This window comes from Phoenix dactylifera, unplaced genomic scaffold, assembly GCF_009389715.1.
Source record: "Phoenix dactylifera cultivar Barhee BC4 unplaced genomic scaffold, palm_55x_up_171113_PBpolish2nd_filt_p 000051F, whole genome shotgun sequence".
Taxonomy (NCBI): domain Eukaryota; kingdom Viridiplantae; phylum Streptophyta; class Magnoliopsida; order Arecales; family Arecaceae; genus Phoenix; species Phoenix dactylifera.
In genome coordinates, this window is record NW_024067670.1 from 1,633,219 (window position 1) to 1,658,300 (window position 25,082).

The following is a 25,082-nucleotide window of genomic DNA, read 5'->3' on the forward strand; positions in this document are numbered from 1 at the left end:
ATTAATGGTTTGCCTAATGGCATGGGTTAATGCATAGGCTCAAAATAAATCTCAAGAGTATTAGTGTAGGTTTTCCAGATTAATAGATATAAGTGTAATTTGCCTGCAACTTTAGAGGGATTTTTGTAATTTATGTAGGTTTATGTTGAAGCTGCTTCACAAAAAATATTATATTTAGGTTGTATGTCTATTTAGCAAATGCGCAATTTGTTAGTTTTATCACTATATGCTAAACCAAAAATAGTCCGTCACTCTCTCCGTTACACTAGGGGCTGGTTTTGCCGTGTTCCATCTCAGCCTACCAACATCCGTCCCGCGTTATTTGCCACTGCATAGCGTAAAATGCAACTCCGCCTGTGTTCTATCCCAACCTAGCAGCATCCGATCTACGTTATCTGCCACTGCGGGCCGCAGCCACCCATGGCGGGATGGATCTCCTCCAAGCTCAAGGTTGCAGAGACGTTCCTCCAACAGGCAAGCCCTGACCCTAACACATCCCTTATTTCGACATCCTTCCCATTTTCCAAATCCAATTGTCACCATCTCTTCGGCTTTGTAATCAAACCAGATCGACCAGCAAGCAGCCGAATCTCTGGGCAAGAACGTCAGGCCCCGATCCCCATCCGAGGCGCCGGGCAGCAGCGACGACATCCCCAAAAGGACCGACTCGGCTCTTCCCCTCAAATACCAGCTCCCGAAAAAATCACCTCCGCCGCCTCATCCGCGGGGCAAGCGCCCAGCCGCCGCCCAGCCGCCCTCCCCCGCCGCTGATCCCTGTCCGGCCATCGCTGATGGCGACTGGACAGAGCTCCTCGGATCTCCGAAGCCAGCCAGCGCCGCAGCCCGCCCCGATGGCGGCAATACCAAGAAACCCATGGGGAAGGGGGCCCGCAAGGGATCTGGCAGCGCCCCGAAGCCCGGAAGGAGACCGACCGTTGCGCCGGAAGGCGAAACTGTGGGTAAGGGTCCGTCTCAGGAAGAAGAGCGAGAACAAGAACCCCCGTATTCCGAAGTTCCACCCTCGCGAGGATCATCAGATTCCACGCAGGGCACACCTTCTCCCGAAGAGCCTATTAGAGGAGGACCTGTATCAGGGCTTTCCCAGTTGGAGATTCACCGGGAAGACGTCCGCACTCTTGGCCTAAGGGAGGTGGATTCACAATCGCGAGACGATAAGGAGGAGGTGGTTGCTGGTGATGATAGGAAAAGTAGTGACATCGCTGAGGGAGCGCACCCTAACCTACAGGTTCCGAGGAGCTCGGACACTCATGATGATTCAAGAAGTTCTTTGGGGAGCAGTGATGAGTCTGAGTCAGGGAGCAATTCATCGTCTACATCAGATTCAGAAAATGTAAGTGAGAGGAGGGCAGAGAGGAGGAGGAGGAGGCAACAGATTTTGGCTGACAAGATGAAGGCGATTGCTGCTGAGGCCATCAAAGAACGCGAGAATATTGTGGCCACATTAGAGGGTGAGAAGCAGAGCCTGCAGAAAATACTTGTGGAGCGAGAGAAGAAACAAGCACAAGAGGTTATGTTCTCCTTCTGCACTTTGCTTCTTCTAATCTTATTAGTTAGAATAGATAATTCAGAAATAAAAAGAAAAAACTTATCCTGGCTCGTAAGCCCATAACAGTTTTAATGGAGGTGGAATGGAGGTGAATTACGTTTGCTTAAAAAGTAGTTTCAAATCTGTACCTTTTATGCACTAACAATTTCAGGCATCATGAATTTTCACATTTCCTAGTCAAGTTAAACCACAAAATATGATCTGAAATCGGTTAAGTTATGCATAATATTAGGTGCTATATACTAAAATATTATATCAAATAAGGTAATGATGCTGAACAATCCTTTGAATATAATAGGGGACAAAAGACTAAAAGTGATTCTTTTCTTTTATGTTCACTTTCAATAATTCGAAATCTTGTAACCTACAACCTATAGTATTTATTTGCAGCTAGCCAAAATTAACACTTTGGCATATGTATTGAGTGCGTTGAAATGTCTACTCTAGTTTTATGGTTGAAATTGTCATGATTCTTCAATCTGCAGCCACCATTATGATTAGAAATAATTATGACATAATTTAGATCTATACTTTATTTAGGTTTAAGCAATTTATTTATTTCCAATGTCTTGTTTCTTTTACTTTAGGAGAGCAAGGCTAGACATTTTATATCTCTTTGCAACTTTTGGAATCTTTGGGGTTTCTCTTTTTTCTTTTTCTTTTTTGCGGTTAAGTTTTGGAGTCTCATTATCAAAAATTTGCATTTATGAATCCCTCTTTATGTCTAGACTTGGTAAGGAAGAAGCTTCTGTTCATAGTGATGATCATGGTTTTAGGTTGAATTGTAAAATAAGAGATGGCTTGAATCTTCATATTCACCCTTTGCCTTTTCTTGCTCATATTGTTGGGGATCATAGTGCTACTCATTTGTAATGTTGTTAGTTTAACATTGCTATTACATTAATAGTCAAGCGATTAGCTGATGATAAACAATCATGGCTGTGGATTCTCCTTATTTTTCTTGTTCTAAATGAAAGTAGGGAAACAGAATAAGAGAAGGAGAGGGAGCCCACCACAAGAAAATATTTTTCTTCTTCAAAATCTCTATAAATCACACCATTTGGATCTCCCTCAGGCCTTTTTTTTTTGGTAAGCCGGCCTCTCACTACACTTAGCCATGAGAAGGCGCAGAACAGTCACAATACAAAATACGATCTAATGACAGCGGCACAAGATCTGAAATACCTCAAAAAACACTCCCAGAGTGGTTGGCTGCAAAGGAGGCGACCCAGTCCGTTGTACTATCTGCCTTCTGAAACACATGCGAAGCCCGAAATGACTCTAACTCCTCCACGAGGCGCCAAATATCCTGGAGTAGTGGGTTCTGCCGATCACTGTGGCTGAGTCACCTTCAAGGAGCACCTGCCTAGCACCCAGGTGCACTCTAGCATGTACGAGGCCCTCCTACGCCGCGCGCAACTCCGCCATAAGAACGGACCCATCAAATATACGCCGGCCCCCAGCTGCAATCAGCCTGGAGTCCCGGTCTCTGATCATAAAACCCACGCCGCATCTGCTGCCGCCCTTTGATACACTGCCGTCGAAGTTCACCTTGAAGAAACTGCAACATTACAAGACTTTCATGATCAATGTATTATGTAAGTAGCAGCTTTTGACAAAAGTGTACTAGAATAGGGTCCCTGATCATTACAAATATTGAATTTCCTAATAAAAAATGATATCTAACCAACTCAAATTCAAACTTCTACTTTTGAGGAATTTTGAACTGAGACTTTTAAACCTTTTTTAATTTTAAATGAATATGAAAAAGCAATAAATGGTAGAATAAATTATCCTTGAATGCCTCTACTGCTGTGGTACTTTTGGGGCGAAAGTTAATATCTATGTGCATGAATATCATTTCCAACATGTACCACATTCGCACACCCTTGAGCATAATTGTAGGGTTCTAACATGTCATGTGGGGGCAGCGGAAGCTAGGAATTTTAAAATTTTATTAATAAAGTCCCTTTATATGAAATCCTATTAAGCCAAGATCACCTTAATAGAAGCAATCAAATAATATAATATAAATGCAAAAATAGAAGAATACCTCCAACGCTAATCCAATGTGTAGATTTTTCACTAGGTGCCCAAATGTTCACCTTCCAACGTTGATCCACACGGAAAACTTGATTCAAGTCTTAAGCTCCAAAGACTTTGATTCTTAATGCAGAATTCTTTTAAAGAACTCTATTGGCTTGCTTTCCTTGCTTTCTATTTTTCTTTCACCTTCTAAAATCACTTCTAATCCTTTTGTCCTAAAGAAGACCACCTTGTCTTGGCTTAGGACACACTAGAAGCAATGCTAGAAAGAAAGAAACTAATGTAAGGAAGAAAGGATAAGAGAGTTGGAATTCTAGAGTTCCGATGGATGAAAACACCGGGAGTGACTCCCTTTTATAGGTGGCGTACGAATGCTTTGCCAAGGATGAATCCCATCCATTCAGCCATGAAGAGGGGCGTGAGATCAAGGGAGGCGTCTTTGATGAGAGGGCATATCAAAAAGAGTTAGGATAAGATGAAGCGCTTATGATATGACGCTACATCCTTATCCATTCCCTAAGCGCCTCTTCATGATACGCCTAGGCACCGTACTCATTCCTCTCTTCATTTCTTCTCACGCATGAAAAGTAGGAGCAATCCTTGTCCATTGATCAAAGTTCAACGATGATCCAATGGCTAGAAAAGATGGCGCTACTCTTCTCTTAGGCATGAGGATGAGAAGTGGAATGGATAAGATCAAAAGGATATTTCATCCTTATCCATTCATGGTTCCATGATCTTCACGCCATTTGCCCACACGCCATCATCTTGATCACGCCTCAAGCCTTCCATCACGTGCCATCATAAGATCAAGTAATTAAATCCTCATCCAATGGTGGACATCATGATCTAATGGCTAGAATTGCATGCGCTATCATCCTTGATCCATATCATCATCCAATGATGATCCAAGGGCTCCAATCCAAAACATCTTGTCATGATCCCATTATTGTCTTCGTCTAATGGCTGATGAAGATCAAATGGTCATGATTAAAGACCCCATCTAATCCAATCCAATTGGGTTCAATCCAACTCACCATTATGTCTTCATCCAACGATAGATGAAGATCTAACGGTCTAAAATGAATGATTTATCAAATCTAATCCAATTAGACTCAAACCAAGCCAATTAGGTGCCAACTCTTGACTAACCCATATTAGGATATGATCTAATCAAATTAGATCAATTAAGAATCAGATTCGAATCCAATTCGAATCAGATTCGAATCCAATTCGAATCAGATTCGAATCCAATTCGAATCAGATTCGAATCCAATTCGAATCAGGAGCTAAGGTTTGCAACACGTGCTAGCATGTTCAACTTGCAAACATGATCTAATCTAATTAGACCCTTGATCAGTTTTCTTGTATGTGACCCATTGGGTTCCATACTTAGCCAGCAGTAGGTGTGGGTTCGAGTTGACCTAACCTGATTAGAACTCTTCTAATCGATTTAGGTCCAAACTGTGCGAACCCGATCTTAACAATTAGAACTCTTTCTAATTGGTGATTGAATTAAACTCTTTAATTCGATCAATCCTACAAGAAAAGATTGACATCTAGCAACGTGTCATGTCTATCCGGAAAATATGGAATTTGGTGGAAATACCAAAAATACCCTTCAGTGGCAAGTTACCGTGCAATTCAATCCGTCAATCAAACTACATCTCGAATATGTATATGAGCATGAATCTATGTCAAACTCATTTATATATTCATGTTTCTTTTAATCTTCTAATGATAATTCGAATCATGAAATATTAGAAACTCTTTCTAATTTTCATTCTGCTTTGATCAAAGACTTCCTGAATTATCATATGATTACAATAAATGGGATGCGATCTTCTCTTACTAGAAGTGATTGATTCCTTGTTGACCTACTCATAATCTTCGTACACAATCTACCATATCCAGAAAATCTCGTACAGAACTTATTGTCATGAATGAGTGTAAACTAAAATATGGATTTTTGTGCACAAGATACCATGGTGATCTCAGGTCAAAGGATCAGTTGCACAACTCCCACTAAGAGAATCATTTTTTGACATGTAAGTAAAACTTCATAAGATATTCTCTTGGCGGGTCAATTAAGTGAACTCATTCTTCTAATGAGCACCCACATCTTTGTATTAGTGTCTCCACACAAATGATTGTGAGATCAATCACCCTCTGCATCAAGCATACATAAGATGTGCCAGTCTTTCCGGTAGCATTGATCCCCGACTCAATGTACCAATGACTAGGAATATTTAAGATTAGGATTTTAGGATTTTAGGTCTCATTAGTATGATCTCATCATAGCCCTAAAACCATTGTCCTAATCTAAGGGGTTCATCATAAAAATAAGAAACATCATATGATGAAACACAATGCCTTTTTTTATATTTAAATGTCACATACATGATTTGGAAAATCAAAGAAAAATCCTTCGCAATACAAATTGTGATTGGACTTGCTATCATCTGGGTCTGACTGAAAACTAGAATCAGAAAATCCCTCTAGTTTCAACTCAGACCCTCCATAGACTAGAAAAACATCTTTAGTCCTTTTCAAGTACTTAAGAATATTTTTCACAGCTATCCAATGATCCTCCCCTGGATCAGCCTGGAATCTGCTTATTATGCCTAAGGCATAAGCAACATCAGGCCTAGTACATAGCATAGCATACATAATCGATCCTACTGCCGAAGCATAGGGAATTCTATTTCTCTCTTCAGATGTTTTATGAGACATCTTCTTAGAGAGACGTATGCCATGACTCATAGGCAAGTAACCTCTTTTACTTCCTTCCATGCTGAATCTTTTCAGCACATTAACTATGTATCTAGACTGGGACAAGCCTAGCATCCTTTTAGATCTATCCCTATAGATCTTTATACCAAGTATATAGGATGCTTCTCCCAAGTCTTTCATGAAAAAGCTTTTTGATAGCCAAGTTTTGACCGATTGTAACATTGGAATATCATTTCCAATGATTAGTATGTCATCTTCATACAATATTAAGAAGACAATGGCACTCCCACTAGTCTTCTTATACACACATGGTTCATCCACATTTTTGATAAAACCAAACTCTTTGACTGTTGTATCAAAACGGATGTTCAACTCCTCGACGCTTGCTTTAATCCATAAATGGATCTCTTAAGCTTGCATACTTGATTTGCTCTCACTTGAGACAAATCCTTCTGGCTGTGTCATGTAAACCTCTTCCTCAAGATAACCATTAAGGAAGGCGGTTTTGACATCCATCTGCCAGATTTCATAATCATAGTATGCAGCTATTGCAAGCAAAATCCGAATAGAATTAAGCATAGCAACTGGTTGAAAAGGTTTCATCATAGTCAATTCCTTGCTTTTGCCAGAAATCTTTTGCCACCAATCTAGCCTTGTAGGTTTCTACTTGGCCATCTGCTCCAATCTTTTTCTTATAGACCCATTTGCAACCTTTAGGGTTTACACCCTCTGGTGCATCAACCAAAGTCCATACTTGGTTGGTGTACATTGAGTCTATTTCGGATTTCATGGCTTCCAGCCATTTGTTAGAGTCACTACTCATTATAGCTTCCGAATAAGTCAGAGGATCATTATTCTCAACGATGTGGGCTTCATCATTTTCAATAATAAACCCATACCTCTTAGGTGCATTTCGCACTCTATCTGACCTTCGGAGAGGAGATGTGTGTTGTGGTTGTACCTCATCAATGGGTACATCTAGTTGAGGAATATCTTGTGTCTCCATTTGTAGGTCTTGAACTTCTTCAAGTTCAATTCTTCTATCCTTGCACTTTTCAAGAAAAATTCTTTCTCCATGCAAGTGGCGTGCCTACCTACAAAGATCTTTTGTTCGGTAGGATGATAGAAGATAAATCCTATACTATTTTTAGGATAACCTACAAAAATACATTTATCTAATCTAGCACTTAGCTTGTGTCCAAAATTTTTTTTGACATAAGCTTGACAACCCCATATCTTAAGATACTTAAGATTAGGCTTCTTATCTCTCCATATCTCATATGAGGTGCTAGGTACAGACTTAGAAGGTACCCTGTTTAATACTAGTGCAGCAGTCTCTAGGGCAAAACCCCATAAGGAAATAGAAAGATCTGTAAAGCACATCATGGACCGTACCATATCTTATAGAGTACGATTCTTTCATTCGGCTACACCATTTAACTGTGGCATATACGGAGGTGTCTATTCAGAGAGAATACCCTTTTCTTTAAGATGATTTAAAAACTCACTAGAAAGGTATTCACCTCCTCGATCTGATCGAAGGATTTTAATACACTTTCTGGTTTGTTTTTCAACCATACTTTGATACTCTTTAAACTTATCAAAAACTTCGGATTTATGTTTCATAAGATACACATATCTGAACCTTGATAAATCATCAGTGAATGTGATGAAATAAGAGTATCCACCTCTAGCAGGAGTTGTCATAGGACCACATACATCTGTATGCACAAGTCCTAATAACTCACTTGCCCTTTCTCCATGTCCAGTGAATGAAGACTTGGTCATTTTACCCATAAGACAAGATTCACAAGTTCCTAATGATTCAAAATCATAAGGATCAAAGAACTTTTCTTTGTATAACTTGTGTATTCTTGACTCACTAATATGACCTAGTCGGCAATGCCAAAGGAGGGTATTATTTACCTCTTCTCTTTTTCTTTTATTATTTTCATCAATATAAAATACATTGTCATTAAAAGATAGAACAAGAAGACCATTTTCCATAATGCCATTGCAATAGACTTTATTAGAAAAAGAAATTGAGCAACCATTGCTCTTTACATTAATTTCAAATCCTTTCTTTAACAACAAAGGAATAGAAATTACAATTTTAATAATCTTGGGCATATAATAACAATCTTCTAATTTTAGGAACTCTCCCGAAGGCAATTCCAAGTAGTAGGTTCCAACAGTTTCAGCTTGGATGGACTCTCCTCCAGCGTCATAAAGCTCGAAGTCACCTTTCTTCAAACTTCTAATTTTCTGTAGTCCATGCAAAGATTTGCAAATATGAGAACCACAGCCGGTATCCAATACCCATGAATTTGAATTTGAAGAACTTAATGACAAACTGGCATGTAATATAAACATACCTTTTGATGCAACTCTTGCATCAGGCTTTACAGTTGCAAGAAAACTCTTGCAATTTCTCTTCCAGTGGCCTTCCTTGCCGCAATGGAAACAGGTACTTGATCCGGAGATTTTCTTTCCTTTCTTCTTCTTGATGCTACTCTTAGGGTTCAACCTTTTCTTAGAATTCTTATTGCCTGATTTCTTTCTTGAGCCCCTATCAACAAGAAGGATCGGACCCTTTTCTTTTTTGATATGGGTCTCAGCTGTCTTTAACATTTTAACAGCTCAGGCAAGGAGACGTTCAGCTTGTTCATGTGAAAATTCACAACAAACTGAGAGAATGATTCAGGTAGTGATTGCAGGATCAAATCCTGACTGAGCTCACTGTCCATAGCAAAACCTAATTGACTTAATCTGGTGATCAAGTCTATAACCATAAGAACATGGTTTTGCACTGGAGTTCATTCATTCTAGCACGGAACAACTGCTTGGATATCTCATATCTAGCAGTCCTGCTTTGCTCTCCATACAACTCTTTTAAATTTAGAAGTATGGATAGAGTGTCCATGCTTTCATGTTGCCTTTGTAATTCATTACTCATAGAGGCAAGCATGATACATTTGACAGTCAAACTGTCATTCTTTCACATCTTATGTGTGGCAACCTCTTCTTCAGTAGCATTATCCCCTATATCTCCAAGATCAGGGGTTTCAAGTATATAGAAAATTTTCTCCTGAGTGAGAACTATTTTGAGATTCCTCAACCAGTCCACATAGTTTAGACCGGTTAACTTGTTGGTATCTAAGATGCCTCTTAGTGAAAGTGAAGAAGCCATTTAATAATTCTACATAAGCAAGAACAAAACTAACATAAGCAGACTAATCATGATGACATATATGCAATTAGACGAGGACTTTATCTAATTGTTACTCCTACTATTTTTATCGAATATCATAGCCCTCTCCTATGATAAACGAGAAAACCTAATTTTTCTTAGTAGGGTTGAGATCCTAATTCATCATAAAAGCCTTGTGGTTGCACAACAAATCCTTATGAGTTCAAAGGTAGGAAACTCTTTCCAATTGCATCTCATGCAATTCTCAACTTTATCTTGTCCTCTTAAAATACTTATAGCCTTATGGTTGCACAACAAACTATAATGTTTTAGTTAAGTCAAACCCTTCATTTCCATATAGTCATTCGAATAATATTGCTCTTGTGGTTGCACAACAAAGCAACATATTAAAATATGCCATAAGCATCTCTATGCACCAAGACAGTATAACATCAGTCCCCATTGCAAGCCTTGTGGTTACACAACAAACTAGCATGGATCTTGACATAATAATGTCGAGGTATGAAGGAAGGATATCAGTAGTGTTTTATCAACATTAAGCTTATCCATAATAGACAATCAAACAATTGGCCAGGTAAGCATGTGGGAGGCTCCCCTTACTCAGAGAGTAAGGTCCTAATTAAGTAACCACCTTTAGTGCTTTCCTAGACACCAATTAGATTAATTGTTCTAGAATGAGTTAGCTCAAAGTTTTTTAACACTATGACTTAATATAATTTTTATTGAGGGTTTACTAGTCTCAAGCTCATTCTATAATTGTAACATATTTAACACGTCTATGTATATGCTACAATAAACTATATATCTATCTCATAGCATATATAAATGAAAAGCAATTATCATACATCATAGCTATCTCATAGCATGTACAAATTATTACCAATTGATAGAATCAATTAACATGCTTCAACAGATCTTCATATGAAAAAATTCATATCATGACATTTTATTATATATCATATCATATAATTCAGCATTCTTCTAAACATATGACATTACTATTTCATAGTAAATTAACAATCATACATTATGCATAATCATTTGATTGAACCAATTAAGGGTGGCTCTGATACCACTGTAGGGTTCTAACATGTCATGTGGGGGCAGCGGAAGCTAGGATTTTTAAAATTTTCGTAATAAAGTCTCTTTACATGAAACCCTATTAAGCCAAGATCACCTTAATGGAAGCAATCAAATAATATAATATAAATGTAAAAATAGAAGAATACCTCCCACGCTAATCCAATATGTAGAATTTTCACTAGGTGCCCAAATGTTCACCCTCCAACGTTGATCCACACGGAAAACTTGATTCAAGTCTTAAGCTCCAAAGACTTTGATTCTTAATGCAGAATTCTTCTAAAGAACTCTAATGGCTTGCTTTCCTTCCTTTCTATTTTTCTTTCACCTTCTAAAATCACTTCTAATCCTTTTGTCCTAAAGAAGACCACCTTGTCTTGGCTTAGGACACACTAGAAGCAATGCTAGAAAGAAAGAAACTAATGTAAGAAAGAAAGGATAAGAGAGAGTTGGAATTCTAGAGTTCCGATGGATGAAAACACCGGGAGTGACTCCCTTTTATAGGTGGCGTACGGATGCTTTGCCAAGGATGAATCCCATCCATTCAGCCATGAAGAGGGGCGTGAGATCAAGGGAGGCGTCTTTGATGAGAGGGCATATCAAAAATAGTTAGGATAAGATGAAGCGCTTATGATATGATGCTACATCCTTATCCATTCCCTAAGCGCCTCTTCATGATACGCCTAGGCACCGTACTCATTCCTCTCTTCATTTCTTCTCACGCATGAAAAGTAGGAGCAATCCTTGTCCATTGATCAAAGTTCAACGATGATCCAATGGCTAGAAAAGATGGCGCTACTCTTCCCTTAGGTGTGAGCATGGTATGCTGTACCGATCGGTACAGGTCGGTACCGGGCGTACCGTACCCGTATCGATGGATACCGGTATCGGTACGCCAATGTCGGTACGCCTGACGTACCGCGTACCATACCGTACCGACATTCGGTACGCTTATGCTAGTGCGGCACCGGTACGGGGTTCGGTACCGGTACGGCGAACCTTGGGTGTGAGGATGAGAAGTGGAATGGATAAGATCAAAAGGATATTTCATCCTTATCCATTCATGGTTCCATGATCTTCACACCATTTGCCCACACGCCATCATCTTGATCATGCCTCAAGCCTTCCATCACGTGCCATCATAAGATGAAGTAATTAAATCCTCATCCAATGGTGGACATCATGATCTAATGGCTAGAATTGCATGCGCTATCATCCTTGATCCATATCATCATCCAATGATGATTCAAGGGCTCCAATCCAAAACATCGTATCATGATCCCATTATGTCTTCGTCTAATGGCTGATGAAGATCAATTGGTCATGATTAAAGACCCCATCTAAATCAATCCAATTGGGTTCAATCCAACTCACCATTATGTCTTCATCCAACGGTAGATGAAGATCTAACGGTCTAAAATGAATGATTTATCAAATCTAATCCAATTAGACTCAAACCAAGCCAATTAGCTGCCAACTCTTGACTAACCCATATTAGGATATGATCTAATCAAATTTGATCAATTAAGAATCAGATTTGAATCTAATTCGAATCAGATTCGAATCCAATTCGAATCCAATTCGAATCAGGAGCTAAGGTTTGCAACACGTGCTAGCATGTTCAACTTGCAAACATGATCTAATCTAATTAGACCCTTGATCAGTTTTCTTGTATGTGACCCATTGGGTTCCATACTTAGCCAGCAGTAGGTGTGAGTTCGAGTTGACCTAACCTGATTAGAACTCTTCTAAACGATTTAGGTCCAAACTGCGCGAACCCGATCTTAACAATTAGAACTCTTTCTAATTGGTGATCGAATTAAACTCTTTAATTCGATCAATCCTACAAGACAAGATTGATGTCTAGCAATGTGTCATGTCTACCTGAAAAATATGGAATTTGGTGGAAATACCAAAAATATCTTTCAGTGGCAAGTTACCGTGCAATTCAATCCTTCAATCAAACTACATCCCGAATATGTATATGAGCATGAATCTATGTCAAACTCATTTATATATTCATGTTTCTTTTAATCTTCTAATGATAATTCGAATCATGAAATATTAGAAACTTTTTCTAATTTTCATTCTGCTTTGATCAAAGACTCCGTGAATTATCATATGATTAGAATAAATGGGATGCGATCTTCTCTTACTAGAAGTGATTGATTCCTTGTTGACCTACTCATAATCTTCGCACACAATCCACCATATTCAGAAGACCTCGTACACAACTTATTGTCATGAATGAGTGTAAACCAAAACATAAATTTTTGTGCACAAGATACCATGGTGATCTCAGGTTGAAGGATCAGTTGCACAACTCCCACTAAGAGAATCATTTTTTGACATGTAAGTAAGACTTCATAAGATATTCTCTTGGCAGGTCAATTCAGTGAACTCATTCTTCTAATGGGCACCCACATCTTTGTATTAGTGTCTCCACACAAGTGATTGTGAGATCAATCATCCTCTGCATCAAGCATACATAAGATGTGCCAGTCTTTCCGGTAGCATTGATCCCCGACTCAATGTACCAATGATTAGGAATATTTAAATGTCAGATACATGATTTGGAAAATCAAAGAAAAATCCTTCGCAATACAAATTGCGATTGGCTTGTAGGGCATCTATTCTTTCATAATATCCATGCATGAGTATGTTGCGTACAAAATGGCCTTGGCCTAACTCAACAAATTTAGAGGAGCTGATTAATCAATGATGTTACCTAAACACCGGGCATGAGTTGCAAGTGTCTACATCTCCTGAAGTGTCTGACACTTTAAAAAAGTCAGACAGGGGTATAGTTTCATATCATACAATGGACAAAATCTAATCTCTCCCTTAAAAATTAACTGATTACATGACCAAGTTAACTATCTAATGTACTTTTTGTGAAATAAAAATTGCACTTATGTGTAAGAAATGATGCTTCATTTCTTTATGAGAGTTCCTTTGATGGGATTCTCTAAAAAGATCTGCCAAATGCCAAAACGCTTTGCTGAGGTAAGCCACTAACTTCATTTTGGGACCTGCCATGTGATGTCATTCCATGTTGTGTTGTATTTGAGTGTCATTAATTGTAGGTGCTTAGGATGCCTAAAAACTGAAGTGTTTTGATTACATTGTTAAGTGATGAATTTTGTGCATGAAATTATGTGACAAAAATTATCCTTGTATGGTGGACATGAAAGCAGACATCTTTGGCTTCTAAGGATTTCTTATTGCTGATAGTTATATGGAAGAAGGATATTAGCTGTTAGAATAGCTGTTGAAAAAGATGCAACATAAGACCATCTAGCTTCTCATGAATTAGTTTACTAGTCTTCAACTTTAAGAACTGAGCTTGCACTTCTAAAAGTATAGGGTACTTTGCTGTCATATTTGACTGTCTGAAAATAAGGATGAAATGCAATATTTCTCCTCTGCCTTATGTTTTCTAGCATTTGCTTTCCAGGTTCTAACATTAGCAATGTTATATATGTATTCATTTTTGTGTTCTTTGTGGTCATCAGGCTTTAGAGTTGCAGATGAGTATGATCGAAACCTTAGAGGCTGTAGAGAAGGAGAAAGAGAAACATAATAGTACAAGAATGGAAGCTCTTGCTCGCTTGGCTAAGCTCGAGGTGTTTAGTTTTTTTAACCACTCATTTGCATCTTCTGGTTTTCTGCATCTGGAATTGTCGCAGCCCAAGCTCTAATCCAATTATTACAACCATTTGACCGCCTATAGATATAACTATAGTTATTAGTTGGTAGAAGTTTCAGTAAATTCAAATATTAGAAATTGGTGCTCTTTACTAAAGATAAAAGGTGCTGCAGGCTACAAATGCGGAGCTTGCAAGGTCACTTGCAACAAACCAATGGAATCTAGAAATGGAGGTATGTTTTCTTTTCTCACATAAATTATATAATCATTGATTTATGTTTCTTAGTTCAGTTTTTTTGGGGCATGTTACTACGATATCAAGTTTACTCTTCTAGGATAATGCATTGCATTGGTAAAAGAATAATGCAGCTTTGGAATATTCATCTGCTTGTAGTCCTTGGACGAAGAAAATATATGCCCCAAACATAGCTTGGTGAAATCACTTAATTATCCAAGTTATGCTTCTAAAATATGTGACTGTGAACATTAATCAACACCACACTTTCTGGAGTCTCAAGGCATGGTGTCTCCACCTTTAGCTAGCTTGCTGCTTGGATCTTCTTTCCTTAACTAAATCATAGCATCCATCAAGAGGCTAGCCTTTACTACTTTCACCTCCAGGTTGGGCCGAAAAGAGAAGAGGGAGGGAGGGGGGGGGGGGGGACAGGGGCGCAGGCTGTGCGGCTCACCTAAGTGGCTGCCAATGATCCCCTCCTAATCCTATTGGGAGGGTAGGCATCTAGTTGAATAGCTGGCCCCTCTTTTTCTTCTATTTTTCTAAGGGATTGTGGGTCCCCCTCTTGTCTCGCTTCTAACTATGAAAGGGAGGGCCAGCAGATCCTTCTTAAGCAAAGTCTAATATAGGCCTAAAAACACCTTTCTTTACAAGCAACCTAGGCCAATAAACTTATCACACATGCTTTACAGCCTTCCAAAAACTAAAGTTGAGTCTTGATCTATGTATGTACTCATTCCACCTAAGTGTACTTTATGCAAGGTCGGTGGAATCATTCCGAACCGGGCAGTTCCTCCCGTTCCGAGCCATACCGGTGGCTCACCGGTACGGTTCCGGCTGTAGAAACGAGTTGTGTGCTAGAGCTGGAGAAGGAGAGGGAAAGAGAGTGAGTGGGGAGGGAGGGAGCATTGGCCCTCTGCGGCCTCCGCCACCCTCCGCTAGCCTCTCTCTCTCCCTCTCTCCCTCTCCCCCTTCTCTTTCTCTTTTTTTCTCTCTCCCACAGTACCGTGCCCTCGTCGGTATAGGCCTGGCACGGCCTGTACCAACTTGAGCCGCCGGAGAATCGGTACGGTGCCTGGTACCGATCCTTCGACCTTGCTTTCATGGGTTGTAGAAATTATTCATTAGCATATAGGACCTCTTATGTTGACTGGATTTGAGATTTCGTTCAAAGGGCCATTAGGTGTAAGCAAGATTCACTGTGCTGGTGCATACTGCACCATGCAGGGCAATACCACATCGTATTGGGCATTACCTTAGCATGGGGGGTGTACCAAGTGTTGATATGCCAAGACCAACTTGTATCGACATGGTACTGGTATGAGTACGATATCTGGCATTCTGAACTTTGGATGTAAGCAACCTACAAATGGGTATCACAAAAAACTCCCTAAGAATAAATGTCTTTTGAAATATTAGTGACTTTGCATGACAACCATTTGTACCGATGCACCTCCATTTTGAGAATTTGTTTCGATCCTTTGAATATATAGCAATAGCAACAAAACCTTGATAAAAAACACATCCGTTAGTTTTATGGTTTGATAACATTGAAGAAACTCTCTTGGTAAAAGTATTGCAAAACTATAATATGCCGGCCGTTTCGAACAAGCTTTCGCTTTTTCTCCCGACTTTCAACAACTTTCGCTTTAACTTCCAACGATATATATACTTTAGTTAAAAAAAATCTAGCAAAACTCTCTTAGATTACAATGGACAAATTAATTATCTAGTTAATACTTATCACCCAAACTGGTTAATTTCCCATGTCAATTAGTGATTCCCTCATTGAGCATCTAACAAGTCTTTGGCATAAGTTGTGTTCACCCAAGAAGGCACTAAAAAATGAACTCCTATATTGGTCTTTGCAGCCTGGTCATCAAGTCACTATAACCCGTGGTAGTCAAAATGGATCCCTTATATCACAACACATGTAAAGGTCATAAGTGTATTTTGATTGCATGGTTTGAAGTTGGAAGTACACGTGCTCTCAAGGTAGTTTGTAAATGTACTATGACACACCAAAGTGCTGATATAATGCCTTTACTGACAATTGTTGTATCTTATAGTCATCTTACCTAATATGGACCATGTAAATTAGGTACCCGACCTGACTGGCTGAAGGAACAAGTAACCATAACCTCAACTTTCCTTGGTTTTCCTAAGCAAGTTGTCTATAATGTTTCCCATGGATTTTAGGTACTCTTATGGCTCCAAATAATGACCCCCTTTCACTCAAATAATGAATTTCCAAGAACAACTTTCAAACAACCATTGCTTTCCTTTGTGTCACATGAAATGAGGGCCCCCTATCACCTAAGGGCAGCCTCCTAACTCGTGGAACTTGCTTCGATCAATAATAGTAGTAGAAAGTACCCTCTTTTTCAAGATGGATTATGCGTCCATATAGAACTCTCTCTAAGCAAAAGTCTCGCCTCTTTGACCATGACCGCGATGAGCCACTTGGGCGGAATGGACGGAAACCAAACGTGGAGATTTCTTTTCCGTGAAATCATTGGTTATGTTCTTTTGTCTAATTTTTTGTGAAAAGTTCTGAGCGATGATTCAAGCTTAGAATCGGTTGTCAGTTCTGGAGATGTCATCACTGATGTCATTGGTATGACGGATGTAGTCACAGAGTAGACGGTTTTTTTTGCATAAAAAAGAAAAAATAGTTTTTGTGATTCTTTTTTTTTTATAGAGGCCCAACATGGCAGAGAGGGCAGGGGAGAGGGAGAATGGGAGAGAGGAAAAGAGAGGGAGGGGGGGAGGGAGGAGGAGGGAGACAGATGGAGATGGATTAATTATAAAGTTAATCTAATTTTTTATATGAAGAAAGGATGTTCAACACTAATTTAGGATAAGCATCATATAAATTTCTATCAGTATTATGGAGATAAAGCACAGTAATTTACATTTTGAAGTTGGAAAATTGGGCACATAAGTTGATGAAATTAACATTGTGTTGAGTGATCTCAATTCAAGCACATTAACTCAACAGTTATGTGGCTAATCTACAAAACTTAATGCAGCTTAAGCTCTCCAAAAATTCAAATGGCGCAAAGTAAAAACAATGTATTCAAATGTCTATAAGGTAAGAAAAAGGGGGGACGAAGAAAAGAAAAATAAATAGGTATCCAATAAGAAAAGTAAAAAGTGTTCTTTGAATCTATTAAAAGAAAGGAAAAATGAAGGGGGGGGTAGAGATAGGGAGAGAGGAAGAATTCACCATCTTGGTAAAGTTATCATGATTTCGATATATTTGATAGCCATGGTTTGGTCATTTGATGGAGACACTATAAGCATCTGATCTGAGAGATGGATTTAAATTTAGTAGAAGAAAAATAATTATACATAAAAAAATGAAATCAGAAAACTGTTGTGGGTGGTCTACTTGCAATGATTAGTATGGTGCAGCTAAAAGATGTCACACTTCTCCCATTTCTTTCAAATATTTATAGCACACTCAAATGCTTTCATTATTAGTTGCCAGTTCTCCTCCACAGATTTCATGTCTGGAGGAGTCTGGAAAAGAAGAGGAGTAAAATAATAACATCTAGGACCATATGTAAGAGAAATCATGACACAGAATCAAACTAAAAGAGGGTGGACCCCTTTCATCCCTCCCTCCATTATAATAAAAGAATCAAACTAATAAAAGAGGGAATAAGAACCTAAAGAGCACAGAAGACAGGTGGAATAATAAAAGAAACACATCACCTTGTCCATCTTCTTCTTCCTCCCATCCTGCTTGTTTTGCCAGTAGACTTGTGAGACATTCTCTTAAGTGGTGCCTTTAAGAAACATGCCCAAAAAGCTACCTCGCCATAGTCAGATTGTAGCAGCTTTGGGTAGTCATTGAAAGTAGTATAGTTTTGAGTTTTAACGGCATCAGGTGCTTCTTCTTGCGATGTCCTCCTTAAGATGGTGTTGGTCATCATTGTTTGGAGGGCTGCCTTGAACCTCTATATATAGGTGAAGGTTAGGAAGAGGTAAGCATGGGAGAATGGGAGAAGCCCTGGTGTGAAAGTCTCGGACTCAAGAGTTGAGTCCAAGTTGAGATCATGAGGCTCAGGGTGCTTCTAAAACTTGCAAACTCCTACCAGCTGGGGGTCTTGTTGACTATGAGTAGGCTTCTACATGCATGAACTAATGCGGTAATAAGCAAATTAAAATGCTGGAAACCAAATTCAGCCCTCCATGTGTGGCAATCTTAGACTTGATATTTGTTGCCAAATTAATAAACCCACCATGGACTAAGGTCAATGGACTCCCATGGGATGTTGTGCTAGATATAATTGGGAAATCAAAGTCATTGTTGGATAGAAATCTTAAGCAATGCAGGAAAGCAATCTATTAAGAAGAGCCCAGTTAGTTTGGAATTCATGATGGGGCATGATTGATTTTTGTATGATTTCTTAGGATTTTTTGCTGAATTTGTAGGGGGTAGAACTTTCTGCCCTATTCGTTTAATAGGTTTAGAGATTAGAACTCAAACATATCAAATTTGGGCATATCTTTCAAATATTTTTAAGATCAGTGGCTATTTAGTCAAATGCATGCCATTTTAGACTGTCATGTTTATTTTATATAAAAAAGATACTGTTGTTGTGATATGTCTTATTAATAGTTTTTCACAAATCACAATAGTGTTTATAAAGTGCTATAATAAGAGCCTTCTCAGAGTTCTTGGCTTGTCCAAGATCTTTATTATCTTTCCCTTCTTTTAATTCAAGAAAATTAAAATATGAAAATTGAAATTATATAGCTTATCTACATGCATTGCAAAGAAACAACCATGACACTATTGTAATTGCCAAAAAAAAATATAAAAGTGACATTTGTTGTTAGTTTTAACCAGTTTCGTTCGAAATTGTTTGAAACAACTGCAACTTGACCGAAATTGATCAGTTTCGATTGAAACTAATTGAAACCTGAAATTGGAAGTTATTTTCCATGTTGATTAATTTCAGCCAAAATGGATCGGTTTTGGCCGAAACTTAATACCTATTACTCAATAAATTCAAAATCTATGATATACATAGGGTCATGTAGGTACATTTGCACATCCATAACATATTTTAAGAATTATACTATGTGTTGGTGCTTTTGAGTATCAAATATGCTAGTAATTCTACTGGAAAATTATGTATGATGAAATACCATGATTTCAACCTTTGGCTTCATATCAAATTGTGATTATTTGATCTATATCATGTTTACATGTGGGCCTTCCAGTCCTCATTAAAGATGAAACTTAATGGGAAAGAATTCCTACAATAAAGGTAGAGGATACCAAAATTGGCTGATAAAATGTTTTAATATTTACTCGTGTAACAGAGTTGATATACATTGATTTCAACCTTTGGCTTCATATCAACCTTACAATTTTTTGAAACCCTAGCTAGGAGAGCAGCAGCTCTGGAGAAAAACAACAGGATAAAGTCCCTTAGAAGGCCTGCCATGTTTCCTTCTAAAGCTAGAGGCTTCATGGAGAAGCCTTTTGCCTTAAAAGTCAAATCTCTCACATAATGCCATCTAACACCTCATGTCTCTTTTCAAAAAAAAAACTGCCGTTACAAATAGGATTGAAAGTCCAGTAATATCCAAAACTTGTCCTAAATAAGACTTGACCAAAACTAGATTACCAAAATGATGAAAATACTCTTGGATCAAACAAACCATTAGAACACTCCAAGATCTCTACTTTGACTATTACAACTATGGTATACCGTATGCATACTGATAGTAACGTACTGGTAAGCAGTATGTTGGGGTGGGTGGGTGGGTGGAGGGAGGGCGTATCGGCTGTCGATACTCAATATACTAAACCAACCTCCATACTGGGCGTACAAACACTGTAGTAGGATGGTATTGGTATGAGATCTGGAACCAAGATGGCGAACTTTGATTATGACTGTAATAATCAAGATTTGTTGAACTGATATCGAAACACATGCCGACCAATGATTGCTTCTGTATGGTTCGGTCTATACCATGCTGTTTCGAGGCGTGCTGAAACAGGGAGAAGAGAGAGTAAGAGATGGAGGAATGGAGGAAGAGGGGAGAGAGGGGAGAGAGGGGAGGAGAGGCTTATTGGTGACTCTCGTCCCGGTCGCTCTTCTGGATCTTCACCATGCTGTCCTCCATCACCAACCATCTTCCACATCCGCCGCCACCTTGTACCTGTTCTAGCGGACCTCCGCTCGCTCGCTTGACCTTAGTGACATGGCACCCGTTTTCTGAAAACAAAGAAGTGAGATCAAGAAGAGAAGAACACTAGATGAAGAAGCGAAGTGCTGAGGGCTAAACCCTAACTTTAATGAAGCGCGCGCACGAGAGAGGCTTGTTGATGATGGCCAGCATCGAAAAGGAGGGAGCGAGTGGTGTTTGGCGGCGAAGTGAACGAGAGAGCCTCGAAGACTCTCGAACCATCAAAGGGCGTAGGGGGGAGGGGGATTTTATAAATGTACTTGAGTGGTTGAACCTTCTCGGGTCGGCATCGGTACAGTTTGGTACAGACTGAATCACTCGGTTCGAGTCAGTTCAGCAATCAATTATTAGTAACTATTTATGCCTTTACAATTATTATGTACATCATTCTCCCTTGGCTAGACAGAACTCATCTCCATGCGAGTTGCGATCTTTGTAGCTTGGCACTTGTTAGCATCAATCTTCATGAATTCCTCTTCATCTATCCATGAGTGCTCATGATTAGTTTACCTGTCCACTTGACAAGGAAGTGGTCGCATGAACCATCTCTAGTCTTGAGTTCTTGCACTTGTAACGTGCTTTCAACTTTCTTCCTTTTGCCGCATATTTCCGATTTTTCATAGCTTGTGCTGCTCAATTCATTCCCTAAATCAGCATATAGGCATAATGACCTGAAATATTGAAGATAGGAGATATGTCTAAATTTAGGAAAGTTCCACCTCATGGCATTTTCTCAAAACTTGAGTAGAATTTTTCATGGACTAATCTTTTTTTCTCTTCAATTTATGGTAAGTGCTAATAACAGTGTTTGCTGTGCCGGTACCGAGCCCTAGACCAGTTGCTTGGCGGCACGGGTTGGTATGGGCTTGCGCCGTGCCGTGTTGGGCCCGCGCTGTGCCCTGTTGGGTCTGTACCGACATAGTAGATACAGTGGGGGAGAGGGTGAACGAGAGAGAAAAAGAAAGAGAGAAGGGAGGCTGATGCTAGCAACCCGGGCAGAAGAGGCAGAGGAGGGCTCCACGGCTGGGTCCTCTATTTTGTTTGAAACAAGTGTTCGGCTGCTTTTTTGTTTTTGCGACTTTTAAGTGAAGTCGGCAAATTGCTTGCCGACTTTATTTAAATATCGCGAACTTAAAAAAGCTGCCGGACTCTTGTTTCGAAGGAAACAGGGAACCCAACTGCGGAGCCCAGAGGAGCCTCCTCCGCGTGGCTCGTCAGCCTCCACTAGCCTTCCGCCGGCTGGCCTCCACCCCCCCTCTTTCTTCCTTCCTCTCCCTCTCCCTCCCTCCCTCGCTCTCTCTTTTCCTCTCTTTCTTTCTCCTTCTCCCCCTCCAACGATTGGTTTCGTTTCCATTATTGGAACTGTCTCGGTCCGCCGCCGGGACGGTTCGGTACGACCGGAACCATCCGGTTCGGAACGGTTCTACCGACCCTGGTTAATAAGCCTTTCCTTTTGAAGAAATACTATGACAATCCCCAACTTGGTACTCTTTGAACCTCCTATGACAATCATATGCTTTCTTGTTCTTTTGATTCATCTCCATCAGCTTTCGACAAACCTCCTCTTGAATCTCCTTTAAATTTCATGCATAAGCAAGTGTGCTGCTGGTTTGCTATGTCCATAAGATCAACAACATAATTTGGAAGTCGACCATACACAATCTCAAAAGGACTCTTCCTTGTAGACCTGTTTCCGGAACTGTTATAAGCAAATCCCACTCTTTGATATTGCTCTTTGCAAGATATCTCAATAGATTTTCCAAAATCTGATTTACTTCACTTTGGCCATTTGTTTTAGGATGATATGCCTTGCTCTAGTGTAATTTAGTAGCCAGTAACTTCCACAGAGTCGTTTAAAAAAGGTAAAGAAAATTGGTGCCGCCATTGCATGTGATAGTCTTTGGTATACAATGAAGTCTAACTACCTCCCTGAAAAGTAGATTTGTTATATGGGCTGCATCCAAAGTCTTCTTTCATGGAATGAAATGTGCCATTATAGCTAGCTGATTAACAACAACAAACACCTAGTCCAGACCTCTTGCTATTTATGGTAAATCCAACACAAAATCCATGCTAACTTCAGTCCAAGGATCTGTAGGAACCAAAAGAGGACTGTAAAGACCTGTGTTTTGTTTTTGTGCCTTTAGATTTTTGGCAAGTATGATATCAATCAACATGGCTATAGACATCTCACTTTAATGCAGACCAAAAATACTTTACTGCCACCATTTTCAATATTTTGTCCCTGCGAAAATGGCCCCCTAGGCCTCCCCCATGCAGTTCATCAATCAAAAATTCCCTTGGAGAACTATAAGGTATGTGGAGTTAGTACTTTTGAACAAATTCCTATCATTAATGATGATTTTGGTCCTATCAAAAAAATGATATATTCAGCAAGTACTGGACTGTCTTTGGCCTGGAGTCTCTAAAGAGTTTCCCCAAAATAAGGATCTCCATTGTTCCTTGATCGCCTTCAAGAGTAAATTATCATGCATTACAATGCTGGTCATGAAAATAAGGAGATCATCCTATATACCATTTGTGAAACCACAAACCTCAAAAATGCCCAATTTATCTACCATAAATGAACACTTTTTCTAGTTGCAATACAGCTGATTTTGCCATAGAAGAAACAACTCTTAGATGTTCAATATAAGCTTCTTAATCCTTGCTGCAAATCAGAATATCATCAAAGTAAACCTCAACAAACTTCCCAATGAAGGGTTTTAAGAACTTGAATCTATTGAAAGTACTAGGTGCATTTGAAAGGCCAAATGTCAGAACCAGCCATTAATAGGTAGGGGTGGAAGTGGATTGGATAATATCCGTTCGGATCCATTTTCGTATCCGAATCTATTTGGACATGGATAGAAATTTGAGCATTCGACTAATATCTATATATGTATCCCCATCCGTCAAAGAAAAATTGATATGGATAAACAACTATCTGATTCGTATCTGAATATCTGATTCGTATCCGAATATCCGATTCTATTTGTAACCCTATTTAATTTTATACGTCACTCATAAACTTTTTAAAAAATAAATGACCACATTAACATGCTATTAACTTGATTTTACCAACATAGTAATATCTTTGATTCTATGGTCATAAAGTTTAATTATCCGATTTATATCCGTATGTATATCCATACTTTCGGTATCCGATTTGTATCCGCATCTGTTTGAAACAAAAATTGATATAAATTTTTGCATCCGACTAACATCCATATCCGTATTTGTATTCGTCAAACAAACAAATATGAATATGGACATGCTAGTATCCGATCCGATTTCAGCCCTATTAATAGGGCATCTCCTTTGTTTTAAATGTTGTCCTCCACTTATCTCCTTCCTGAATCCTGTTTTCGTGGTCCACTCTTCAAATCAATCTTCGAAAAGACTCGAGAGCCTGATAACATATCAAGCATATTATCCAACCATGGCATAGGAAATCTATATTTGATTGTTAGCTTATTTATAGCCAAACTATCCACATACATTTTTCATGTTCCATCTTGCTTTGGCATGAGTAAAGCTGGTACGTCTGAAAGACTTTTGCTCTCCCAAATAAAACCTCTTTTAAGAAGTTTAGAAACTGCCTTTAAAGTTTCTCATGTTTCTTTTGGCTCATTCGCTGATGTGGAATATTTGGAAGGGCAACTCTAAGTACCAAATCTATATGGTGTTGTATTTCTTCGACAGGAGGTAATCCATCAGGTAGTTCTTCAGGCATGACATCCTTGAGTTCATCTATCAACTTCCTAGCACTTTTGGGTACTGCATGAGACTTAATTTCTTCTCTTCCAAACAGCACATCCACAATTCTGCTCTTCTGACTCCCTTTGACAAATTTAGTCAAGTTCAAAAGTGTAGGACTCCCTTTTCTCCCTATAATTCATCCCTCATTGGTTTCAAAACACTTCTACCCTAAGCAAAGAGTATAGTTATTCTTTGCACTATTATGAATAATTTGTCGATGATATCACCTAGGCTGGCAAAACAAATCGTCATAAGCATCCATTTGAACAACATCGCACTACACTGATTCTTCAAAAGAAGTGCTAATTTAGAAATTCACAAGTCATTTGGAAGGTACAATAACTTCATTCCCTTTGTTGAACCAAAGAATGAGGTAAGGCTGCTGGTGTCACTATTTTAAGCTTCATCTTGTCCATCGTCTCTTAGGTAACTAGATTTTTTCACTACTCCCACTATCAATAATCAAATTACAAAGCTTTCTTCTAGTTGTGCGGCAAGTTCAAAAGGTGTTTTTGCTAAGCCAATCTTGTTTAACTGGTAGTGCATTCATAGATCTTCAGACAAAAAAGTATTTCGCCTACTGTTT

At 39.1% G+C, this 25,082-nt stretch overlaps 1 protein-coding gene across 2 annotated transcripts in view; it reads left to right on the plus strand.

The window, feature by feature from the left end:
- Window positions 1-237: 237 nt before the first annotated feature.
- The window catches only part of LOC103724354 (golgin candidate 2), a 63,391-nt gene continuing 38,546 nt past the window's right edge, over window positions 238-25,082 (plus strand). Inside the window, exons 1-4 of one of the 2 annotated variants that reach the window (XM_039116094.1) lie at window positions 238-474; window positions 569-1,528; window positions 14,153-14,263; window positions 14,460-14,519. In XM_039116094.1, coding sequence (XP_038972022.1) covers window positions 421-474; window positions 569-1,528; window positions 14,153-14,263; window positions 14,460-14,519 — 1,185 coding nt within the window. In that variant the 5' untranslated portion in view covers window positions 238-420. The remainder of the gene's footprint in view (window positions 475-568; window positions 1,529-14,152; window positions 14,264-14,459; window positions 14,520-25,082) is intronic. The other variant, XM_039116093.1, reaches the window with a different exon arrangement.